We start from the raw sequence: 19,361 nt of genomic DNA, 5'->3' as shown, positions 1-19,361 counted from the left end.
CCCAGCATCAACGCGCAAAGATTCCTCGCACTTGGGGGCCCTCGTCCAGGCTAGATGGTTGCTAACCTCGGAGCAGTCTATTTTCCCGCTTTTTCCGCGCCCAGCAGCATCTTCCCTTGCCCCTCCCAACTTCCACCCTGCGCGCAGGCGCAGATCGCCGCTGCTGTCCGTCCACCCTCGCCCCCTCAAAGCTTCCCCTAGCAACAACCTCGGGCTGAGAGCAAAGGCGGGGCGAACGCATGCGCTGCAGCTCTGTCCACCGCCAGTCGTGGGACAGAGTGCCGGGCTCCTCCCCTTGCAAGCCTAGCCCTTCTCCCCGCCTCCTCCGGCCCGGGGTCCGCGTGGCGGGGCGCGCGCGCACTCGGGCTCGGCGGCTGCTGGTCTCCCAGGCCGCGGCAGTGAGAGGAGAGGGCGGGGCTGAGTCCTTCGCTGCCCCGCCCCCTTTGGCCCGGCGTCCCTACCGCGCCTGCGCGCTCCCGCCCGGTCTCCATCTTGGAATTGGGAGGAAGAGGGAGAGGGAGACCGGGACGAGACCTGGGCTGTGTTGCGGAGAGAGGCTGAGACGGAGAAGAGGAGAGGCAGAGAGGGCGCGGGGACCGTCAGCAGCGCCTTAGCTATAATCTTTCAGCTATTCTCGGAAGAGAGAAGGGAGAGAGAGGAGGCAGGGGCGGGAGTGGGGGCTGTCACCCTCGGACCCCGGCGTGAGAGGGGCCGTGCGGCCGGACGTCCTCGGGGTGGGCCCCCAGTCGGTGGCCGAAGACCTAGGGCTCAGGCTCCTGGGTCCCAAATTTCCAGGCTTTGCCCCTCGCTTCTCAGATACCCGGGTATCAGTTCTCATAGTCCAGATATCCGGGACTCGGGTCCCAACCTCTCTAAACCTGGGTCTCTGTTTCATAGAATTTCAAATATCGGGTTCAGGCCCCTGCGTGCACCAGTATCCGGGGTTCATTCCCCAGGCGTTCAAATATCGGATTCAGTCGCCATCCCGTTCAAATATTCGGGGTTCAGACCCCGCAATCAGAAATCCGGAATTCGGCAGCTGTCGCCCTCGAGGAGGGGGAGGACTGGACCGCGAGGTCAGATTAGGTTGTCACCCCCTCCCCTCCAGGGGAGGCTTCCCGGGCCCGCCCCTCAGGAAGGGCGAAAGCCGAGGAAGAGGTGGCAAGGGGAAAGGTCTCCTTGCCCCTCTCCCTACTTGGCAGAGCCGCTGGAGGACCCCAGGCGGAAGCGGAGGCGCTGGGGCACCATAGTGACCCCTACCAGGTGAGACACGGGGTGCAGGGGCGCGGGTCCCTGTGTCTAGCTCTGAGAAGAAAGGGTGCGCCTTTCTGAGAAGCTGGACTTGGGTAGGCCCTCTCCTCAGGATGGGGAAGCCCAGCTCAGCCAGTGGTCAGCCTCTGGCTAGCCTTGCCTTCTGTTGCCACCCCCTTCCCCTTCCTCTTCCCTTCATTGTGTCTGGTTGGTGGGGGACCTCAGGTGACAGGGTCTCTGATGTCACCGGGGTTCACACCCTAGGGCGCTTCAGCTAATCATATGGATTTACACTTCAGTCTTCTCGCCTTCACTTTGCCCCTCACAGCCGCCTCTCCTCCCTGATATGCCCCTTTCTCCTGCCTGTTCTGCGGTGTTGAATCCCATGCCTCTGATTCCTCTGGTGGGTCTGCTTATCTGCTTTTCAGGCCTGGTCTGGTTGGATTTCTTGTCCTTGCAAGGAAGTGTGTGTATATGTGTTTGTGTGTATGCGTGTGTGTATGCTTGTGTGTGTGCTTGGAGGTGCCTGGCAATGTTTTCCCCCAGCTGCAGTTCCCTTCCAGTCTCTTGCTCTGATGGTATCAATAATCTCATCTATTTGTCAAACGATCTGTCTTTTACAAAGTGCTTTGACAGCCATTCTCTCATGTGACATCCCCGCATTCACCGTGTGGCGGCCTCTTTTATTGGCATCTTCCCATTTTACAGTTGAGAACGTTGAGGCCCAGAGAGGTTGCCCAAGGTCACACAGTGGCAAAACCAGAATTTGAACTCAGGTCCTCAATCACATCTTTCCCTGATGCATGCCTGTCTCTTGCCATCTCTTTTCCTCTGAGTTTGGGCTCGGCCAGGGTCCCCAGGAGACCAGGCTGGGATGGGGTTTAAGAATGGGGGTGAGATGAGCTTCCTTTCCAGGAGGGCTCTACTCGGAAGCTTTTCCTGATGGGAGACTCTGGTTTTTGCCACTGCCTCATGGAGTTTTCATCCACTGTGACCTTCATCTTTACTCTGATCCCAGGGTTTGGCCTGGATTCCTGAGAGGGCTGGCTCCTGACAAATGGTAGCACTACTGGCATCTTTTAACTGTTCAAGCCAAGCTGTTGGGGTAGAATGAGCCCCCAAAGGATTAAAGCTTTGTGGGGACCTTGGAGGCAGGAAAGGAAAAATCCATATGCTGAGTGTCTGCATGGTGTTCCTAAGTATGAGATCTCATTAAAATCTTACAACAGCTCCATGCTGTAATCCATTTCACTGAAGAGAAGACCAAGAACTAGAAGGAACTTATTCAAAGCCCTGTTGCTGTACATTGCAGATGGGATTTACTGGTAGCATAGCTTAGGAACAGATTGATATGGGTTTCCTCATCTGTAGAATGGAGATAACGTTGTCCATTTTGGAAGGTGGTTATGATTTAGCACTGACCTTTGTTATTGTTCAAGTGTTTGTTGTTATTATAGGGAAGGGGACCTGCATGATGTTTTGCCAGTGGGTGGCACCCCTTCCATGTGGCCTTGGGTCCTAGGTTAGCATTCTGGGGCCCTGTATTGGTAAAGAGGTCAGGAAGATTCCTTTGGCAAGTTGAGAGCACCTGCCTTTGTGTGTGGGTGTGTGGTGCTGGTGAGGGGTGCTTGGCAGTATTGCTGGCAGAAGAGAGAAAAGGGCCTTACTTTGAGCAACCTGGGAGCTGCTGAGGGCTGAGCAGAGAGCAATCATCAGTCTTCCAGGCTATTCTGAGCCCTCTGCACCCTGGGGGCCCACTGGAGAGTCAGGCTCCCTCCTTGCCCTCCAGCTTCCAGTTGGACTGAGGAGACAAAATTAACAACACAACAGGAAACAATGCATGACAGAATAAATTACATGCTAAAATTGTTAGGTGCTTTTAAGTAGCTAGAACTCTGCCCCAGGAGTCCAGCTCTGCTGAAGGCCCCTTTGTGCCCAAATTCTGACAAATGCTTAGGCTGGATGGAGCCTGTTTGGAATCTCCTTGAGGGTTTTGGTTCTGGTATCCTGCAGGAACTTTCTCTGGGTGTTTGGCTGGGTGCCCTAGGCACTCTTCCCAATGGCTGGAGTGGTCAGGACAGGCTTCCTGCAAGAGGGGAGCTGAACTTGGAGTGACAACTGAGAGAGTAATGGGCAGGCCTAACCAGGGAGCAGAAGGTTCTGTTTTCTGACCTTGGAGAAGTCCTTTTTCTTCTCTGTGCCTCAGAGATCTCACCTAGGAAATGGTGATCATGATTCTGCCCTGTCTGTTTTGAAGGGCTCTGAAATCATAATGATGGAGGACCAGCTTTGGACAAGGCACTTAACCTTGCTGTGCCTGTTTCTTTATCTGTAATATAGGGGAAATCATAATACTTGCTTCATAAGGTTGTGGTGAGGACTGAATAAGAGATAATGCATGTAAGGTGCTCAATAAATGTTATTTGTACCCTGCAAATGTCCTGTACCTGTGTGTGATGCTTATGCAATTGGACAGGACAAGTAAGGTGGCCCAGACCACAGAGAGGCCCTCACAGCCAGATGCCATTTATATCCCTATTCTTCCCATTCTAGATCTCCCCCTGCCCTTTTTGAGAGTGACTCTGCAGGCCCCTCTGGGCCCGTACCCACTTCTAACAATGGACGGATTTCCACCGCCTCCGGCCTGGCCATTTCCTCTTCTCTTCCAGGGTGTGAGAGGTTGAGGGAGGAGGGGGCCTCAGCACCAAGGGGAACAGAAAGGTGCCTGGAAACAGTTGGGTATGGGACTTATGGGACAGGACACTTGGGGCTCTGGAGTGCTGCCTGGGAGGCAGAATGTTTTATCCTTGAGGGCAGATACAGGGGCTATAGAGAAATGAGAACTTGTTGAGTGCTGAAGGGGGTGGTGAGGATGCTTAGCTTCCCAGAATCTTCCTAGCAGTTTTAGGGACTCCAGGGACCCAGCCCGCGTGATCTGGTTACCAGGGCAACTTCATTTTTTGGAGCTTTGATGTCGTTCCTAATCTCCCCCTCCCCTTCCTCAGCAGTGCCTCCCCCTCATCAGGGAATGAGGGGAGGAGATGGCAGAAACTTGATGGGTCCCTTCCTCTCCCTGAAGGCTCAGTCCTTGCTCTAAGGGTCCCATTTCCATTCCCCAGGCCAGGCCCCACTCTCAGGGCCCCCAGGGGCCACCATGCCAGCTGGGGGCCGGGCCGGGAGCCTGAAGGACCCAGATGTGGCTGAGCTCTTCTTCAAAGATGACCCAGAAAAGCTCTTCTCTGACCTCCGGGAAATTGGCCATGGCAGCTTTGGAGCCGTATACTTTGTGAGTTGGGTCCTGGGACGGTGTAATAGGGATTGGGGACTCTTCTTACCCCTGTGGACCTCCCAACAGCCCTTGCACACTACTCCATCACACTGGTCTTTCCTGCCTTCTCCTGCTGGGCCAGCAAGTCTTCCCATGCCTGGCTCTCACTGGGGCCTTCAACACCTTCTGGTCTGGTCCTCTAGGCCCGGGATGTCCGGAATAGTGAGGTGGTGGCCATCAAGAAGATGTCCTACAGTGGGAAGCAGTCCAATGAGGTAGGCCAGGTGCAATACAGCCAGGCTGGGGACACGGGACCCCTGTCTCAAGGTGCAGGCTGGTAACCTCTGCCTACCCTGACCCCCTAGAAATGGCAAGACATCATCAAGGAGGTGCGGTTTTTACAGAAGCTTCGGCATCCCAACACCATTCAGTACCGGGGCTGTTACCTGAGGGAGCACACGGCTTGGGTGAGCTGGTGCCAGACTCTGGCCTGATCTTTACCCCAATTCACGCCTGTCCTTATCCTGGTCCAGTGTCTTAGGTGGGCCCTGTTCATGGTGCTGTTGTGGGATCTTGGAAAGGAGGAAGTCTCTTTTGACTGCTTTAGTCCTCAGACTTACCCAGTGAGCAGAAGCCTGGCTCAGAGTGACATAGGCTGTTAGCAGGTGGGACAGGTCACTGTGGGTTGGAGGAGGCGGAGATTGAATGGGAGTTTGAAGGGATTCAGATGGGCAGTGGTGAATGTCTTGGGCCCGGACTCCGAAACTCTCCCACCACCCCCTCATTGTCTCCAGTTGCCCTTCCTCCCTGTTATCACCCCGGGGACATAGCTTGAGTGCAGGACACTCAAGGAAGCTCTGTTTTGAGTCCCTGCCCAGGAGACTCTGATCTCTGACCCTTGTCTCTTCCTTAGCTGGTGATGGAGTATTGCCTGGGCTCAGCTTCTGACCTTCTAGAAGGTAAGTGACTCATGGGCCAATAAGTGGAGAAGGGAGAAGAGCAGGGGAGTCATAGGGGAGGCTTAAGGGGAACTTATTCCAGTCCCACCCTTGCGCTCCCTCGGGTTGATGTTCTTCCTCACTCTCCAGTGCACAAGAAACCCCTTCAGGAGGTAGAGATCGCAGCCGTGACCCACGGGGCGCTTCAGGGCCTGGCATATCTGCACTCCCACAACATGATCCATAGGTACAAGCAGCACCGGCAATGCCTGGGAGGGGAGTGCTATCTGCACCACCTGTCACTTAACTGGGCTTCCCCTGCCTGGCTTTCCTGAGACACATGTCTCATCCCTGTACTTTGCCTCTGGCAGGGATGTGAAGGCTGGAAACATCCTGCTGTCAGAGCCAGGGTTAGTGAAGCTGGGGGACTTTGGTTCTGCGTCCATCATGGCACCTGCCAACTCCTTCGTGGGCACCCCATACTGGTGAGTGAGTGAGTGGTGGTGAGTGGAGAGAGCTCCCAGGATGTTGGGAGTACGAGTGTCAGGGTCTCGGCGGGTGATTTTCCTCTCTTTCCTGACCATTCTCCCAGGATGGCACCCGAGGTGATCCTGGCCATGGATGAGGGGCAGTACGATGGCAAAGTGGATGTCTGGTCCTTGGGGATAACCTGCATCGAGCTGGGTAAGAACATCCTCTTTGTTCCCTCATCTTCTTTTCCATTCTCTTCTGTTGCTTCCCAGACTACCCCATTCTCCTAGGGATAGGATCCCAGGCCTCCAAGTTCCTGTCTGTTGTGACCCTACCCTGGAGCCCCAATACAGGCAGCTGGCAAATTCTGCCAGCTCTTAGGCCTAGAGATTTTGTAGCATTCATCTCTTCCTGTCCACTATCCTGGTTCTAAATCTTTTCTTAGTGCCCATCATGTGTAGTGCCATGGACTGTGATTCTGGAGGGATAGCAGTGAATGAGTATCCTGCCCTCATGGAACTTACATTTGATTTAGGGAAACCAGGCAGGCATGTTTTCTTTCAATGTGATGAATGCTGTGTGGAGAAGTTACAGGAGCGGTTCAAATGTAAAACAAGGGACTTGACCTAGTTTAAGGGCTGAAGAAGAATGTTGAAGCCCTTGTAGCAGAATGTTGAAGCCAATCCACAAGATAAATAATAGCTGTTTGCAGAATGCAGGGAGAGCTTTCCAGGCAGAGAGAACAGCATGTGAGAGGCCTAGAGGTAAGAGCAGGCCTGGGGAACTGGGACTAGCCTCAGTTATTTGGAACCTAGCATGTAATGCAGAGAATAAGGCCAGAGGGATAAGGCCAGAGAGTTAGGCCCAAGTGAGTTCCTAAGGCCTTGAGGCCATGCCAAGGTTCTCATCTCTGTCAGCCAGCACTATTGAAACAATTCTTTAATGGGGTAGGTAACCTTTATAAAGCTTTCAACATAATGTCAGGCACAAAATAGTTGCCTAAGAAAGAGTTGCTGTTAGTTTCTCTTATCAACAACCTCCTGCAATGATCTCTCCAGTCTCTTCTCCCTTCCAGTGTGTCTTAAGTACTAATGCCGGAGAGGTCTACATAAGCTCAGTGCTGTCATTTCACTCCCTGTTGGGAGCCGTGATTGGCCTCCTGTTGCCTTCAAGACTGAAACCATCCCCATCCTTCCTCGCACCAACCTAGAGGCTTTGTTTCCTAAAGGCTGGCCCTCTCCTTCATGGGCTCCACGCTCTGAGTGTGTCATGAACTTTTCCACTTCCTTGCCTTGGTTCGTGTTGGGTCCTCTGCCCGAAGTCAGAGATTTGGACAAGCCCTTTTCCTCCATCTTCACAGTCTCCATTTACCATTTGATGCCAGGCCCAGATAGTTGATGAAAAATGTAAGAAACAGACCCAAGTATAAGAAAAAACTAGATCTGTCCATTTTATTTCTAGTTTTTGGAAGAGATGTGAATACTAAGAAATATTACTCTACTATTGAAAAAAAAATCAAGTCTGATTATAAATGTCAACTCATACTAAGTCAATATCAGGGAAGCAATGTGGAAGAGGCTGTGGCAAACTGGAGATTGCTGTTTCCATAGAAAGGGCAGCTAATGTTATCTTCAGACCATTGTTATGCAGTAATGTAGACTCCATTTCAACAGATCTAATTCCTAAGGAGAAACTGGAAATTTATATTATTATTTGATTGTTACTATTGGCAGTTAATTTTAAAAATCACCGTTTAGGCCAAAACAACATGACATTTGTCTGGGCTACAAGGGACTCTTGGGGACTCGTAGCTTGCACTTTCCTTTCTAATCTCGGCTTTTTACAAAGCCCTTCTCTGAATTCCCTGAAGATACACTAGCTTGAAGGCCCACTGCATACTCTCAACTTCCCAGCCACTTCCGTGTTTCCCTCTTACACCAGTTAATACTTTGATGTTATTTTTTCAGTCCTATTTAATCTTCTTTTTTAGACTGAAAGTTCCTTCAGGGCAGGGCCTAATTCTTGTTTTTATCTTCCCCATAGCAATCATCAAGTTATCTGCTCACTTTGGCACCTAAGAAGTATTAGTTGGGTTGATAACTGAATGGCTGTCCTTCTGCCTTCATTACTGCTTTGGTGGATGTTATTTTCTTTGACCCCTATTCCACCTGTGTGCAGTGGAGAGGATGGGTGTTGTATTTTACAGAGGAAGGAATTAATTGACATGCAACAGGATGATGGGAACTTTTCAAGGTCATGTGGCAAGGAAATCAAGGAACTGGGGTTTGAACCCAAGTCGTCTCAGTTCCATTCCATTGTCCTCTACCCCCTGCCACCTCTCACCTTCTTCCCTTTCACCCTTTTCTGTAGCGGAACGGAAACCACCGCTGTTTAACATGAATGCGATGAGTGCCTTATACCACATTGCACAGAACGAATCCCCCGTGCTCCAGTCAGGACACTGGTGAGGACTGAGATTCCGAATCTGGGCCCCGGGGTTAGGCCATGGGGTACAGATGCCTGGCTCATGCCTTCCCCACCCCTCTCCCACCCCCTGTGACTTTCAGGTCTGAGTACTTCCGGAATTTTGTCGACTCTTGTCTTCAGAAAATCCCTCAAGACAGACCAACCTCAGAGGTCCTCCTGAAGGTGAGGGCCTGCTGGCCTAGCATTCTCTTGGAACTTTAGCTTGTTAAAGCCACAAGAACCCCTAGGGAAATTAGTGGTTCCTAGTTCCGCCTCCACGAAGAGCTTCGTTGATGAATTCCCACCCCATCCCCAATGCCCAGTGGACTCTGTGTTTTACGAGATTTTGTCTACGAGACTGCCTTAATTTATTAAGTAATAATCTGTTTTCCCATCTTTTATTAATCAAAGATTTATATAATTGCCAGCCAGAGCTTCTGGTCAGCGTGCGATAACCAGGGTTGCCCCACTGATCTGATGTAATGCAAGCCAAAAGCCTGTGTAGCCTTATCATGGGTAAATGTATGATTTCCCTTAGGTGTTTTTTGAATTATCAAAAATAGAGGGGCCCCATTCCCTTCACAGATCCATAGGGACCTGAGGAGCCTTAGTTGGAAACTTCAGATTATGTAGTTGGATCTACTTGTTTTATAATTGTAGGATACTGTATGAAGCCCAGAGGGGCCTCATGACATGTCCAAGGTCACATAGCCCTTTAGTAGAGGAGCTGGACAAGAATCCAGATCTCCTGACTGTTCCTACCTGTCAGCCATGCTTAGAGGAAGAAGAGTCTGGGGAGTAGGTACTGGGTGGTACAGAAAATTATTGTGGGAGAAGGGCTTGGGACAAGGCCAGCATCAACCCATGGTGGGCGTGGGCCCCAGAAGAGTGCCTCAGGCTGGAGGGAATGCCAAGGGCTGTGGGTTGTAGGGGGAAGGGGAGTTGGCAGCAGGCCTCAGTGTCCTCTTCCCCCAGCACCGCTTTGTGCTCCGGGAGCGGCCACCCACAGTCATTATGGACCTGATCCAGAGGACCAAGGATGCCGTGCGGGAGCTGGACAACCTGCAGTACCGCAAGATGAAGAAGATCCTATTCCAAGAGGCACCCAACGGCCCTGGTGCTGAGGCCCCAGAAGAGGAAGAGGTGACCCAGCTTGCCCTGACACCCCTCTTTATGCCCCATGTGTGCCTACCCCCTGCAGCTGCTTGGTCCCTTCCCCAGCCCTACTCACACCACCATCTCCCCATGCTACCTCCATGCATATGCCCCAGGGCTTCCCCTTCCCTGCCCAGCAGCCTATGCCCTATTTGCAGGAGGCTGAGCCCTACATGCACCGGGCCGGGACTCTGACCAGTCTCGAGAGTAGCCACTCAGTGCCCAGCATGTCCATCAGCGCCTCCAGCCAGAGCAGCTCTGTCAACAGCCTAGCAGATGCCTCAGACAACGAGGAAGAGGAGGAGGAGGAGGAGGAAGAGGAGGAGGAGGAGGAAGGCCCCGAAGCCCGGGAGATGGCCATGATGCAGGAGGGGGAGCACACGGTCACCTCTCACAGCTCCATTATTCACCGGCTGCCGGTACACAGCTCACCCTTGGGGGGCCCGAGCCACCTGCTCTAGAACCACCTGGGTCCTCGCCCTCGCTCCCTAAGCACAGCACTCCTCTGAGTCTGAGTGGCTCTCCTCAGGTCACTCTCTTTGGACCCAGAGGCCTCTGAGCCTTGGGTGTTCCTTCTGTCTCCCTCTAGGGCTCTGACAATCTGTATGATGACCCCTACCAGCCAGAGATAACCCCCAGCCCTCTCCAGCCGCCTGCAGCCCCAGCTCCCACCTCCACCACCTCTTCCGCCCGCCGCCGGGCCTACTGCCGAAACCGGGACCACTTTGCCACCATCCGAACTGCCTCCCTGGTGAGTGTAGCCATCCTCACTCATCCTGCTTGCTGTCTGTTTTTTAAGTCTTTTTAAGTCTAGAAATGATTTCCTCCCTGTGGCATGGTATCGAGTCCGAATTCTACCCTCATTTTCTGTTGCTGGCTCCTGCCTGCTCCCCTTAACCCTCCAGCTTCCCTCCTCTTCCCAGTGGACTGTTTTGGTCACATGGCCCAATCTGGGTGTTTCTAGCTTGGCAAACTCTTACTCCATTTTCGTGGCCTGACCTAACTGACATCTCCTGGGTTGCCTGCCCAGGCTCCTCTGGCAAGTCAGGTGCTTCACAGTTGTGTGCTGGGGGAGCCCAGTGCGGGGGGAGCCTGTGCCTGTGGAGCCCTGTGCCGGGGGTGTCCAGTGACGGGGGTGTCCTATGCTTGGGTGGTCCTGAACAGCATCATGATAGGTTTGCCAGATTCTGTGCCCCAGAGGGCAGGGATGGTGTTCAGGTGTCTGTCTCATGCCAGCAGTTAACTCTCAGGCTTACACACAGGCCTATGTTAACCCTCCCAGCTGCCCTGGGAGGGGGAGGGTAGGATCCCATTGGAGAAATGAGGCACCTGTGGCTCAGAGGGGCCACTTGCTCCAGTGCCTTTGGTGGCTCTCCACTCCTATAAGCAGGCCCTTAGTCCTCTCCTAAAATCAACTCATGGCAATCTTTTTCTCAGTTCACAGGTTAGGCTTATCATAAAACATAGCTTTTCGGCCGGGCGCGGTGGCTCAAGCCTGTAATCCCAGCACTTTGGGAGGCTGAGATGGGCAGATCATGAGGTCAGGAGATCGAGACCATCCTGGCTAACACGGTGAAACCCCGTCTCTACTACAAAATACAAAAAAAAAAAAAAATAGCCGGGCGAGGTGACAGGCGCCTGTAGTCCCAGCTACTCGGGAGGCTGAGGCAGGAGAATGGCGTAAACCGGGAGGCGGAGCTTGCAGTGAGCTGAGATCCGGCCACTGCACTCCAGCCTGGGCGACAGAGCGAGACTCCGTCTCAAAAAAAACCAAAAAAAAACCCATAGCTTTTCATCCATGTTTTTAATAAGCCTTTAGATCACATTCCTGCTCAGCTGCATTTGAGTGTCAGCAATCCCCTTAGAGGCCACTGATTCAGTCTAGTATGTTCTTACGGCCTCTGCTTGGGGCTGGTTGTGTTCCAACAACTCTTCAGATCCCATGGTGTTTTGCGGTACTGTGCAGAGAGGTCTTGACTGCCAGGGGCTTGGCTGCCAGGACTAGTTTAAGAGCCACACATAGAGTCAATTGAGATTGAGACCTGAGATGAGACTTTGGATGAAGGTGTCCAAGCCCAGTGTTCTTGTTATTCCAGCATCTTGTGGCCCCAATCCCAGCTCAATACCTGGGGAGTGATAGGCCCACCATGTTTGCTAAAAGGGAAGGAAGCCAACACTTATTAGATAGAGTCTGAACTTACCCCACAGCCCCTATGAGGAGGTATTATTTCCCCGTTTAACAGATGAGGGAACTGGTGCTTTGAGAAGTTAACTTACTTGAGATCACATGATTGGTCAGTGGCAAAGCTGGGATTTGATCCTAGGTCTGTCTGACTCACTGTTTCAAATTAGTATGGATTGTTCCTACTTTTGTGCCAGGCCCTGTGCTTGCCACCTTTTGTCATTCAGTCACACCAACTTGTGAGGTAGATAATACTACCATTATCCAGTTGAGGAAACAGGCTAGAGAGGCTGTGTGTGAGGAAAGTGCTAAATGAGAATGAAACTTATGAGTTGAAAACCCATGTTCTTCCCCATGGAAGACCCTTTGTGTTAATTAACTAGGGGCCAGGCTGAGCCCCAGCTCTCACCCTCTCTCCTGCCCCAGGTTAGCCGTCAGATCCAGGAGCATGAGCAGGACTCTGCACTGCGGGAGCAGCTGAGTGGTTATAAGCGGATGCGACGACAGCACCAGAAGCAGCTGCTGGCCCTGGAGTCGCGTCTGAGGGGTGAACGGGAGGAGCACAGTGCACGGCTGCAGCGGGAGCTTGAGGCGCAGCGGGCTGGCTTTGGGGCGGAGGCAGAAAAGCTGGCCCGGCGGCACCAGGCCATCGGTGAGAAGGAGGCGCGAGCTGCCCAGGCCGAAGAGCGGAAGTTCCAGCAGCACATCCTTGGTCAACAGAAGAAGGAGCTGGCTGCTTTGCTGGAGGCGCAGAAGCGGACCTACAAACTTCGCAAGGAACAGCTGAAGGAGGTGAGCTAGGGCTGCTCGGGGGTGGGACCAGTGGCAGGCCAGGTGGGCCCTGACCCTGCTCCCCTCTGCCCTCGCCCAGGAGCTCCAAGAGAACCCCAGCACTCCCAAGCGGGAGAAGGCCGAGTGGCTGCTGCGGCAGAAGGAGCAGCTCCAGCAGTGCCAGGCGGAGGAGGAGGCAGGGCTGCTGCGGCGGCAGCGCCAGTACTTTGAGCTGCAGTGTCGCCAGTACAAGCGCAAGATGTTGCTGGCTCGGCACAGCCTGGACCAGGACCTGCTGCGGGAGGTAGGCATCCCAGTCTCCTTTCTCCTCCCACTCACTCATGGATCCCAGGGACCCACCCTTTTCCATTGGCCTCATTCTTGTCTTCTTTCCCCTTGGCCCTCGAGTGTTACAGTTCATCTTTACTTCAGTGCCCCTTTTACTTCTTATTCCCAACAGATCCTGCCAGAATTTCCGTAGGCCTCTCTGTTCCCAAGACAGGCAGGAGCTTGCCTCCCCTACACCCTCATATCCTGCCATCCCCAGCTCCCTCTGCCAAGGAGCCCTGGCCCCTCACTTTGTTGATACTGACCAGGCCCCGGGCCCTGCATTTCTTCTGCCTCAGGACCTGAACAAGAAGCAGACCCAGAAAGACTTGGAGTGTGCACTGCTGCTTCGGCAGCACGAGGCCACGCGGGAGCTGGAGCTGCGGCAGCTCCAGGCTGTGCAGCGCACGCGGGCTGAGCTCACCCGCCTGCAGCACCAGACGGAGCTGGGCAACCAGCTGGAGTACAACAAGCGGCGTGAGCAAGAGTTGCGGCAGAAGCACGCGGCCCAGGTTCGCCAGCAGCCCAAGAGCCTCAAAGTACGTGCAGGCCAGCGCCCCCCGGGCCTCCCACTTCCCATTCCTGGGGCTCTGGACCCACCTAGCACAGGCACCCCTATAGAAGAGCAGCCCTGCTCACCTGGCCAGGAGGCAGTCCTGTACCAAAGAATGCTGGGCAAGGAGGAGGAAGCAGTTGGAGAGAGAAGGATTCTGGGAAAGGAAGGGGCCGCTTTGGAGCCCAAGCAGCAGAGGATTCTGGGGGAAGAATCAGGAGCCTCTAGTCCCAGTCCACAAAAACATGGGAGCCTGGTTGATGAGGAAGTTTGGGGTCTGCCTGAGGAGGAGATAGAGGAGCTTCGGGTGCCCTTCCTTGTACCCCAGGAGAGGAGCATTGTTGGCCAGGAGGAGGCTGGGACGTGGAGCTTGTGGGGGAAGGAGGATGGGAGTCTTCTGGATGAGGAGTTTGAGCTTGGCTGGGTCCAGGGCCCAGCACTGACTCCAGTCCCCGAGGAGGAGGAAGAAGAGGAACAGGGGGCTCCGATTGGGACCCCTAGGGATCCTGGAGATGGTTGTCCTTCCCCCGACATCCCTCCTGAACCCCCTCCAACACACCTGAGGCCCGGCCCTGCCAGCCAGCTCCCCGGACTCCTGTCCCATGGCCTCCTGGCTGGCCTCTCCTTTGCGGTGGGGTCCTCCTCTGGCCTCCTGCCCCTCCTGCTGCTGCTGCTGCTTCCATTGCTGGCAGCCCAGGGTGGGGGTGGCCTGCAGGCAGCACTGCTGGCCCTTGAGGTGGGGCTGGTGGGGCTGGGGGCCTCCTACCTGCTCCTTTGTACAGCCCTGCACCTGCCCTCCAGTCTTTTCCTACTCCTGGCCCAGGGTACCGCACTGGGGGCCGTCCTGGGCCTGAGCTGGCGCCGAGGCCTCATGGGTGTTCCCCTGGGCCTTGGAGCTGCCTGGCTCCTAGCTTGGCCAGGCCTGGCTCTACCTCTGGTGGCTATGGCAGCGGGGGGCAGATGGGCGCGGCAGCAGGGCCCCCGGGTGCGCCGGGGCATATCTCGACTCTGGTTGCGGGTTCTATTGCGCCTGTCACCCATGGCCTTCCGGGCCCTGCAGGGCTGTGGGGCTGTGGGGGACCGGGGTCTGTTTGCACTCTACCCCAAAACCAACAAGGATGGCTTCCGCAGCCGCCTGCCCATCCCTGGGCCCCGGCGGCGTAATCCCCGCACCACCCAACACCCATTAGCCTTGTTGGCAAAGGTCTGGGCCCTGTGCAAGGGCTGGAACTGGCGTCTGGCACGGGCCAGCCGGGGTTTAGCATCCCACTTGCCCCCATGGGCCATCCACACACTGGCCAGCTGGGGCCTGCTTCGGGGTGAACGGCCCACCCGAATCCCCCGGCTACTACCACGCAGCCAGCGCCAGCTAGGGCCCCCTGCCTCCCACCAGCCACTGCCAGGGACTCTAGCCGGGCGGAGATCCCGCACCCGCCAGTCCCGGGCCCTGCCTCCCTGGAGGTAGCTGACTACAATCCTTCCAGCCCAAATCTAGAGCATTGAGCACTTTATCTCCCACGACTCAGTGAAGTTTCTCCAGTCCTTAGTCCTTTCTTTTCACCCACCTTCCTCAGTTTGCTCACTCACCCCAGGCCCAGCCCTTCAGACCTATAGACAGGCAGCCTCCTCGGCCGTGGAGTCCAGCAGTCACTCTGTGCTCTCCTGGCGCTCCTCCCCTAAGTTATTGCTGTTCCCTGGCTGTGTGTGCTCATCCTCACCTTCATTGACTCAGACCTGGGGCCAGGGGTGGTGGAGGGTGGGAAGAGTCATGTTTTTTTTTCTCCTCTTTGATTTTGTTTTTCTGTCTCCCTTCCAACCTGTCCCCTTCCCCCCACCAAAAAAAGAAAAAGACAAACACAAATAAAATATCTGAGCGGAACTGTGCCTTTGGCCCAGGCTGCCTCTGTCTGCTTTGTCCTGCCGCCTAGCCTCCCCGGTATGCCCCCAGGCTGACCCTCGGCCCGGCTCCATGACCTCTTCACCCCATCTCCGTTATCTCAGCCCCTCTCACTACTCAGCCTCATGCTCTCTGCCTTCATAGCTTCATTGCACCATGACCACCACCGGCTCTGGGGTCTGGGCCCCTGTAGAACTTCACCGAACTTGTTGGTCCCTCAGAGCCCCTGTTTGCGGGTTCCTTCCATAGGTCTTAGTTTCCAGGCCCTTGGTCTCCTCATGCCCTGCATTTTCTCCCAACCCGTTCCCTCCATGGTACCCGGCTACAGGGGGCCAAATTGCTCTCCTGCATGAGGCATTACCCTAGTGGGTTGGGGGACGGGGCTGCAGACCCTCCACAGTAGGGGGTGCTGAACTGGGGGCAACCAGGCGGAGTATGAGGGCTGTGGCAGCAGGATTGGGTGTGGGCCTGGAGTGGGAGCTGAGTGTGTGAGGGGCCGGGCTGGAATGTGGATCTGGTCAGGGTGGCAGCTGCTGGCCGGTTGAACTTGTCAGGCCCTTTCTGGCCACCTCCTTTGCCCCTTTCTCCTCTGTGGCCCAAAATGGGGCAGCCCCTTCTTACCCATATCTCAGCTCGATGCTTCTCCTCCTTCCCTGCCTTCCTCCCTGAGCTGCTGGACCTGGGACTTCCTGTGTCTGTCCTTAGTTGTGTTGCTTTTTCTTCACGGGTGTTTTGTGTGACTGGTTCTTCTCGCTTGTTCTTGTGCACGTTCTCATATTTGCTCACGTGCTTCTATCTCTAGGTCACAGTCTCTCCCTCTTTGCCTGGTCAGAGCTTCCAAGATCCTCAGTTCCCTGTCCAGTAACTCCGATGTTTTCTCGTGGGTATCCCACCCACCCAACTCCGTGCACGTGCTTTGGAACCTCTTGTCTTCTCTGCATCTCTTGCCCATCGAGACCTTCCTGATCTCTCTCAACATGATCCCACCTCTCCATGTCTGTCTGTATACAGCTCCCCCCACCCCCTCTGTCTAACATGTTTTCTGTTTCTCTCCCTCTCCCTGTCTCTGCTTCTGTCTCCTCTCCTCTTCTCTCTCTTCTCCCCATTTTCCCTGGTTGTTCCTCCTCCTCCTCCTTTTCCTCCTCCTCTTCCCCGCTGCCCCCATCTCCCCTTGATCCGTCCACTGCATAGTCTAAGGAGCTGCAGATCAAGAAGCAGTTCCAGGAGACGTGTAAGATCCAGACTCGGCAGTACAAGGCTCTGCGAGCACACTTGCTGGAGACCACGCCCAAAGCTCAGCACAAGAGCCTCCTTAAGCGGCTCAAGGAAGAGCAGACCCGCAAGCTGGCGATCTTGGCCGAGCAGTATGACCAGTCCATCTCAGAGATGCTCAGCTCACAGGCGGTGAGGCCTGGGGTCCAGGGAGGGAGTGCGCTAGAGGCCGGGCTCTGTACTTCGCTTTAGAGAATTGGACGGTGCAGGGCATGCACAGAGCAAGGGCTTTTGTACTTGGGAAACTCACATACTCTCCCTCTGTTCATGTTCTCCACAATGATTTATTTCATATTCTCCTCAGTGATTTTATTCTTTCTCTTAGTATTTTCTTAAGGTCTTGACAAAGCCATGTGCCTATTCCCAAGAACCACCAAGGAAAAGAGTGGCTATTATTTTTTCCTGGCCCTGAGTTAGTTTAATGGATAAACAGGGTGCAGATTAAAGTGAGTGTGGCCCTCAAGCCCATTTACTCAGACTTCTGGAGGATTTTGAAAGTTGCTGTTTTAAAAAAATGATCACACCTAACACTGGAATGGGCCACTTAAAATGTGCAGAGAGGGTAGAGAGTGGAAACGCCCCACCCAAGGCCGTTCTCTCACCCAGTCCCACCTCTCCCGGGCAACTTGTTAATAATTAACTGTATTTTGTATTTTTTCAGTGCACATTTTGAAAAAATATATGAATTTTAAACACAGATGGAATCATACTTTACATTTACTATTCTCTAACTTCCTTTTTCCACTTAATACTTCTTGGACATCTTCCCCTGTCAGTACTCCTGTCTCATTTTTTTTACAGCGTAGAATTTTCCACAATATGGCTGCACCATAATTTATTTAACCCATCCCTTATTGGTGGACATTTAGGTTGTTTCCAGTATTTTGCTATCACAATGCTTCCGTGAACACCTCGAGCACATGTGCAAGTATACGTGGGGGATAGATTCTGCAGTGTAATTGCTGTGCCACAGGGTATGACCATCTTCCATTCTGATAGATGTTGAGACCACTGCTTCTTGAAACCTTAGGGCCCAGCCCTACCTGGGGCAGGGGAGGATAGTGGGGGTGGGGGAGGAGATTCCTACAACTGGTTGTTCATCTTCCCCAGCTACGACTTGATGAGACCCAGGAGGCAGAGTTCCAGGCCCTTCGGCAGCAGCTTCAACAGGAGCTGGAGCTGCTCAACGCTTACCAGAGCAAGATCAAGATCCGCACAGAAAGCCAGCATGAGAGGGAACTGCGGGAGCTGGAGCAGAGGGTCGCGCTGCGGCGGGCACTGCTGGAGCAGCGGGTAAGGGGCCCAGCCTCCAGGACTGGGGAGGGAGAGTAGGCTCCCGCCCCTGACTCTAACCTCTGTTCCGGATGCCCCAGGTGGAAGAGGAGCTGCTGGCCCTGCAGACAGGGCGCTCTGAGCGAATCCGGAGTCTGCTTGAGCGGCAGGCCCGTGAGATCGAGGCCTTTGATGCGGAAAGCATGAGGCTGGGCTTCTCCAGCATGGCTCTGGGGGGCATCCCAGCCGAGGCTGCTGCCCAGGGCTATCCTGCTCCACCCCCTGCCCCAGCCTGGCCCTCCCGTCCCGTTCCCCGTTCCGGGGCACACTGGAGTCACGGCCCTCCTCCACCAGGCATGCCCCCTCCAGCCTGGCGTCAGCCGTCTCTGCTGGCTCCCCCAGGCCCCCCAAACTGGCTGGGGCCCCCCACACAGAGTGGGACACCCCGTGGCGGAGCCCTGCTGCTGCTAAGAAACAGCCCCCAGCCCCTGCGGCGGGCAGCCTCGGGGGGCAGTGGCAGTGAGAACGTGGGCCCCCCTGCTGCCGCGGTGCCCGGGCCTCTGAGTCGCAGCACCAGTGTTGCTTCCCACATCCTCAATGGTTCTTCCCACTTCTATTCCTGAAGTGCAGTGGGGAGGAGCAGATAAGCTGGGCAGGGCAGGGGTGGGTGGAGCCTGACACTGGAGGGCACTGAGCTGGAGGCCCCCGCAAGGGTAGAGGACAGGATGTTGGCTCCAGCTCCCCTCACACCTCATCTCATGAGCTTCTTGGGGCTGGCCAGTGGCCCAGGGCTAGCTTGAGGATAGGTGCCTCAAGGCTGCCTGGGAGCCCCGCCTCCCCACCATGGTGCCAGGGTCTCCCTCCGCCACCTGGGAAAGGAGGGAGATGTGCGTGTCAAATATTCATCTAGTCCCCTGGGGGAGGGGAAGGGTGGGTCTAGACATACTATATTCAGAGAACTATACTACCCTCACAGTGGGGCCCTCAGACCTGCCACGGGGCAGAGCAGATCTGGGGCCTGAGGTGGGGAGAATGAGAGGCCACCTTACTGGCAAGAAGGATCAGGATGGGGTCTTGGGGTCAGGATGCCTGGGTCTCCCCATTCCCCTGTTACTGTCTGACGTCCTGTGCCGTCTTGTCCTTTTTTTTTTTTTTTAATTGGGATCAGGGCTGGGGCGGGGAAACAAGGGAAGGACCTTGGGGAATGGTCTGCTCCTGGGCCTAGGGGCAGTCGTGGGAGCCCCTCTCAGCTGTGGGGCTGGCACAGAGCCCCAGGCAAGCTTTTAATAAACTGTTGGTTATTCTAACAGACCTCAGGATTCACCCTTTGTCTTTGGTGTGCGTGAAGGACTTGCTCAGTGGCCAGTGAATAGTACTGCTTGTACTTTTTTAAAAAAGAGAATTTATTGGGCTGTGTATCTAAACATTTCAGTGATTTTAATGACTTCAGGTGTGACCAGATCAGATCTTAAAGGTGGTCTTCAACCCCTTGACCTCTAATTCCTGTTTGCTTTGCTTTGGCTTCAAAGATTCTTAGG

General features: G+C 54.6%; 1 protein-coding gene across 7 annotated transcripts; it reads left to right on the top strand.

Moving 5' to 3' along the window:
* Positions 1-478: 478 nt before the first annotated feature.
* TAOK2 (TAO kinase 2) lies at positions 479-19,134 on the top strand. 7 transcript variants are annotated; one of them, XR_013411625.1, is made up of 20 exons: positions 479-1,263; positions 4,371-4,537; positions 4,723-4,794; positions 4,885-4,986; positions 5,433-5,478; positions 5,608-5,704; positions 5,829-5,942; positions 6,050-6,141; positions 8,299-8,392; positions 8,496-8,577; positions 9,370-9,537; positions 9,708-9,968; positions 10,139-10,300; positions 12,158-12,523; positions 12,603-12,806; positions 13,129-13,368; positions 16,471-16,683; positions 17,421-17,525; positions 17,662-17,844; positions 17,925-19,134. XR_013411625.1 is itself a non-coding variant. In XM_001106385.5 (19 exons), the coding sequence occupies exons 2-19, from the start codon at positions 4,406-4,408 to the stop codon at positions 18,444-18,446; spliced, it is 3,150 nt and encodes a 1,049-aa protein (XP_001106385.1). In that variant the 5' UTR covers positions 479-1,263; positions 4,371-4,405; the 3' UTR covers positions 18,447-19,134. The 7 variants fall into 7 exon arrangements, 6 of the variants coding, with proteins under 6 accessions (XP_001106385.1, XP_077841836.1, XP_077841835.1 ...); XM_001106385.5 differs by lacking the exon at positions 17,421-17,525; XM_077985710.1 differs by lacking the exon at positions 17,421-17,525 and having other exon boundaries at positions 9,690-9,968.
* The last annotated feature ends 227 nt before the right edge of the window (positions 19,135-19,361 follow it).

Source organism: Macaca mulatta, chromosome 20, assembly GCF_049350105.2.
Source record: "Macaca mulatta isolate MMU2019108-1 chromosome 20, T2T-MMU8v2.0, whole genome shotgun sequence".
In the NCBI taxonomy this organism is placed as follows: Eukaryota; Metazoa; Chordata; class Mammalia; order Primates; family Cercopithecidae; genus Macaca; species Macaca mulatta.
This window is presented reverse-complemented; position numbering and strand designations above follow the sequence as displayed.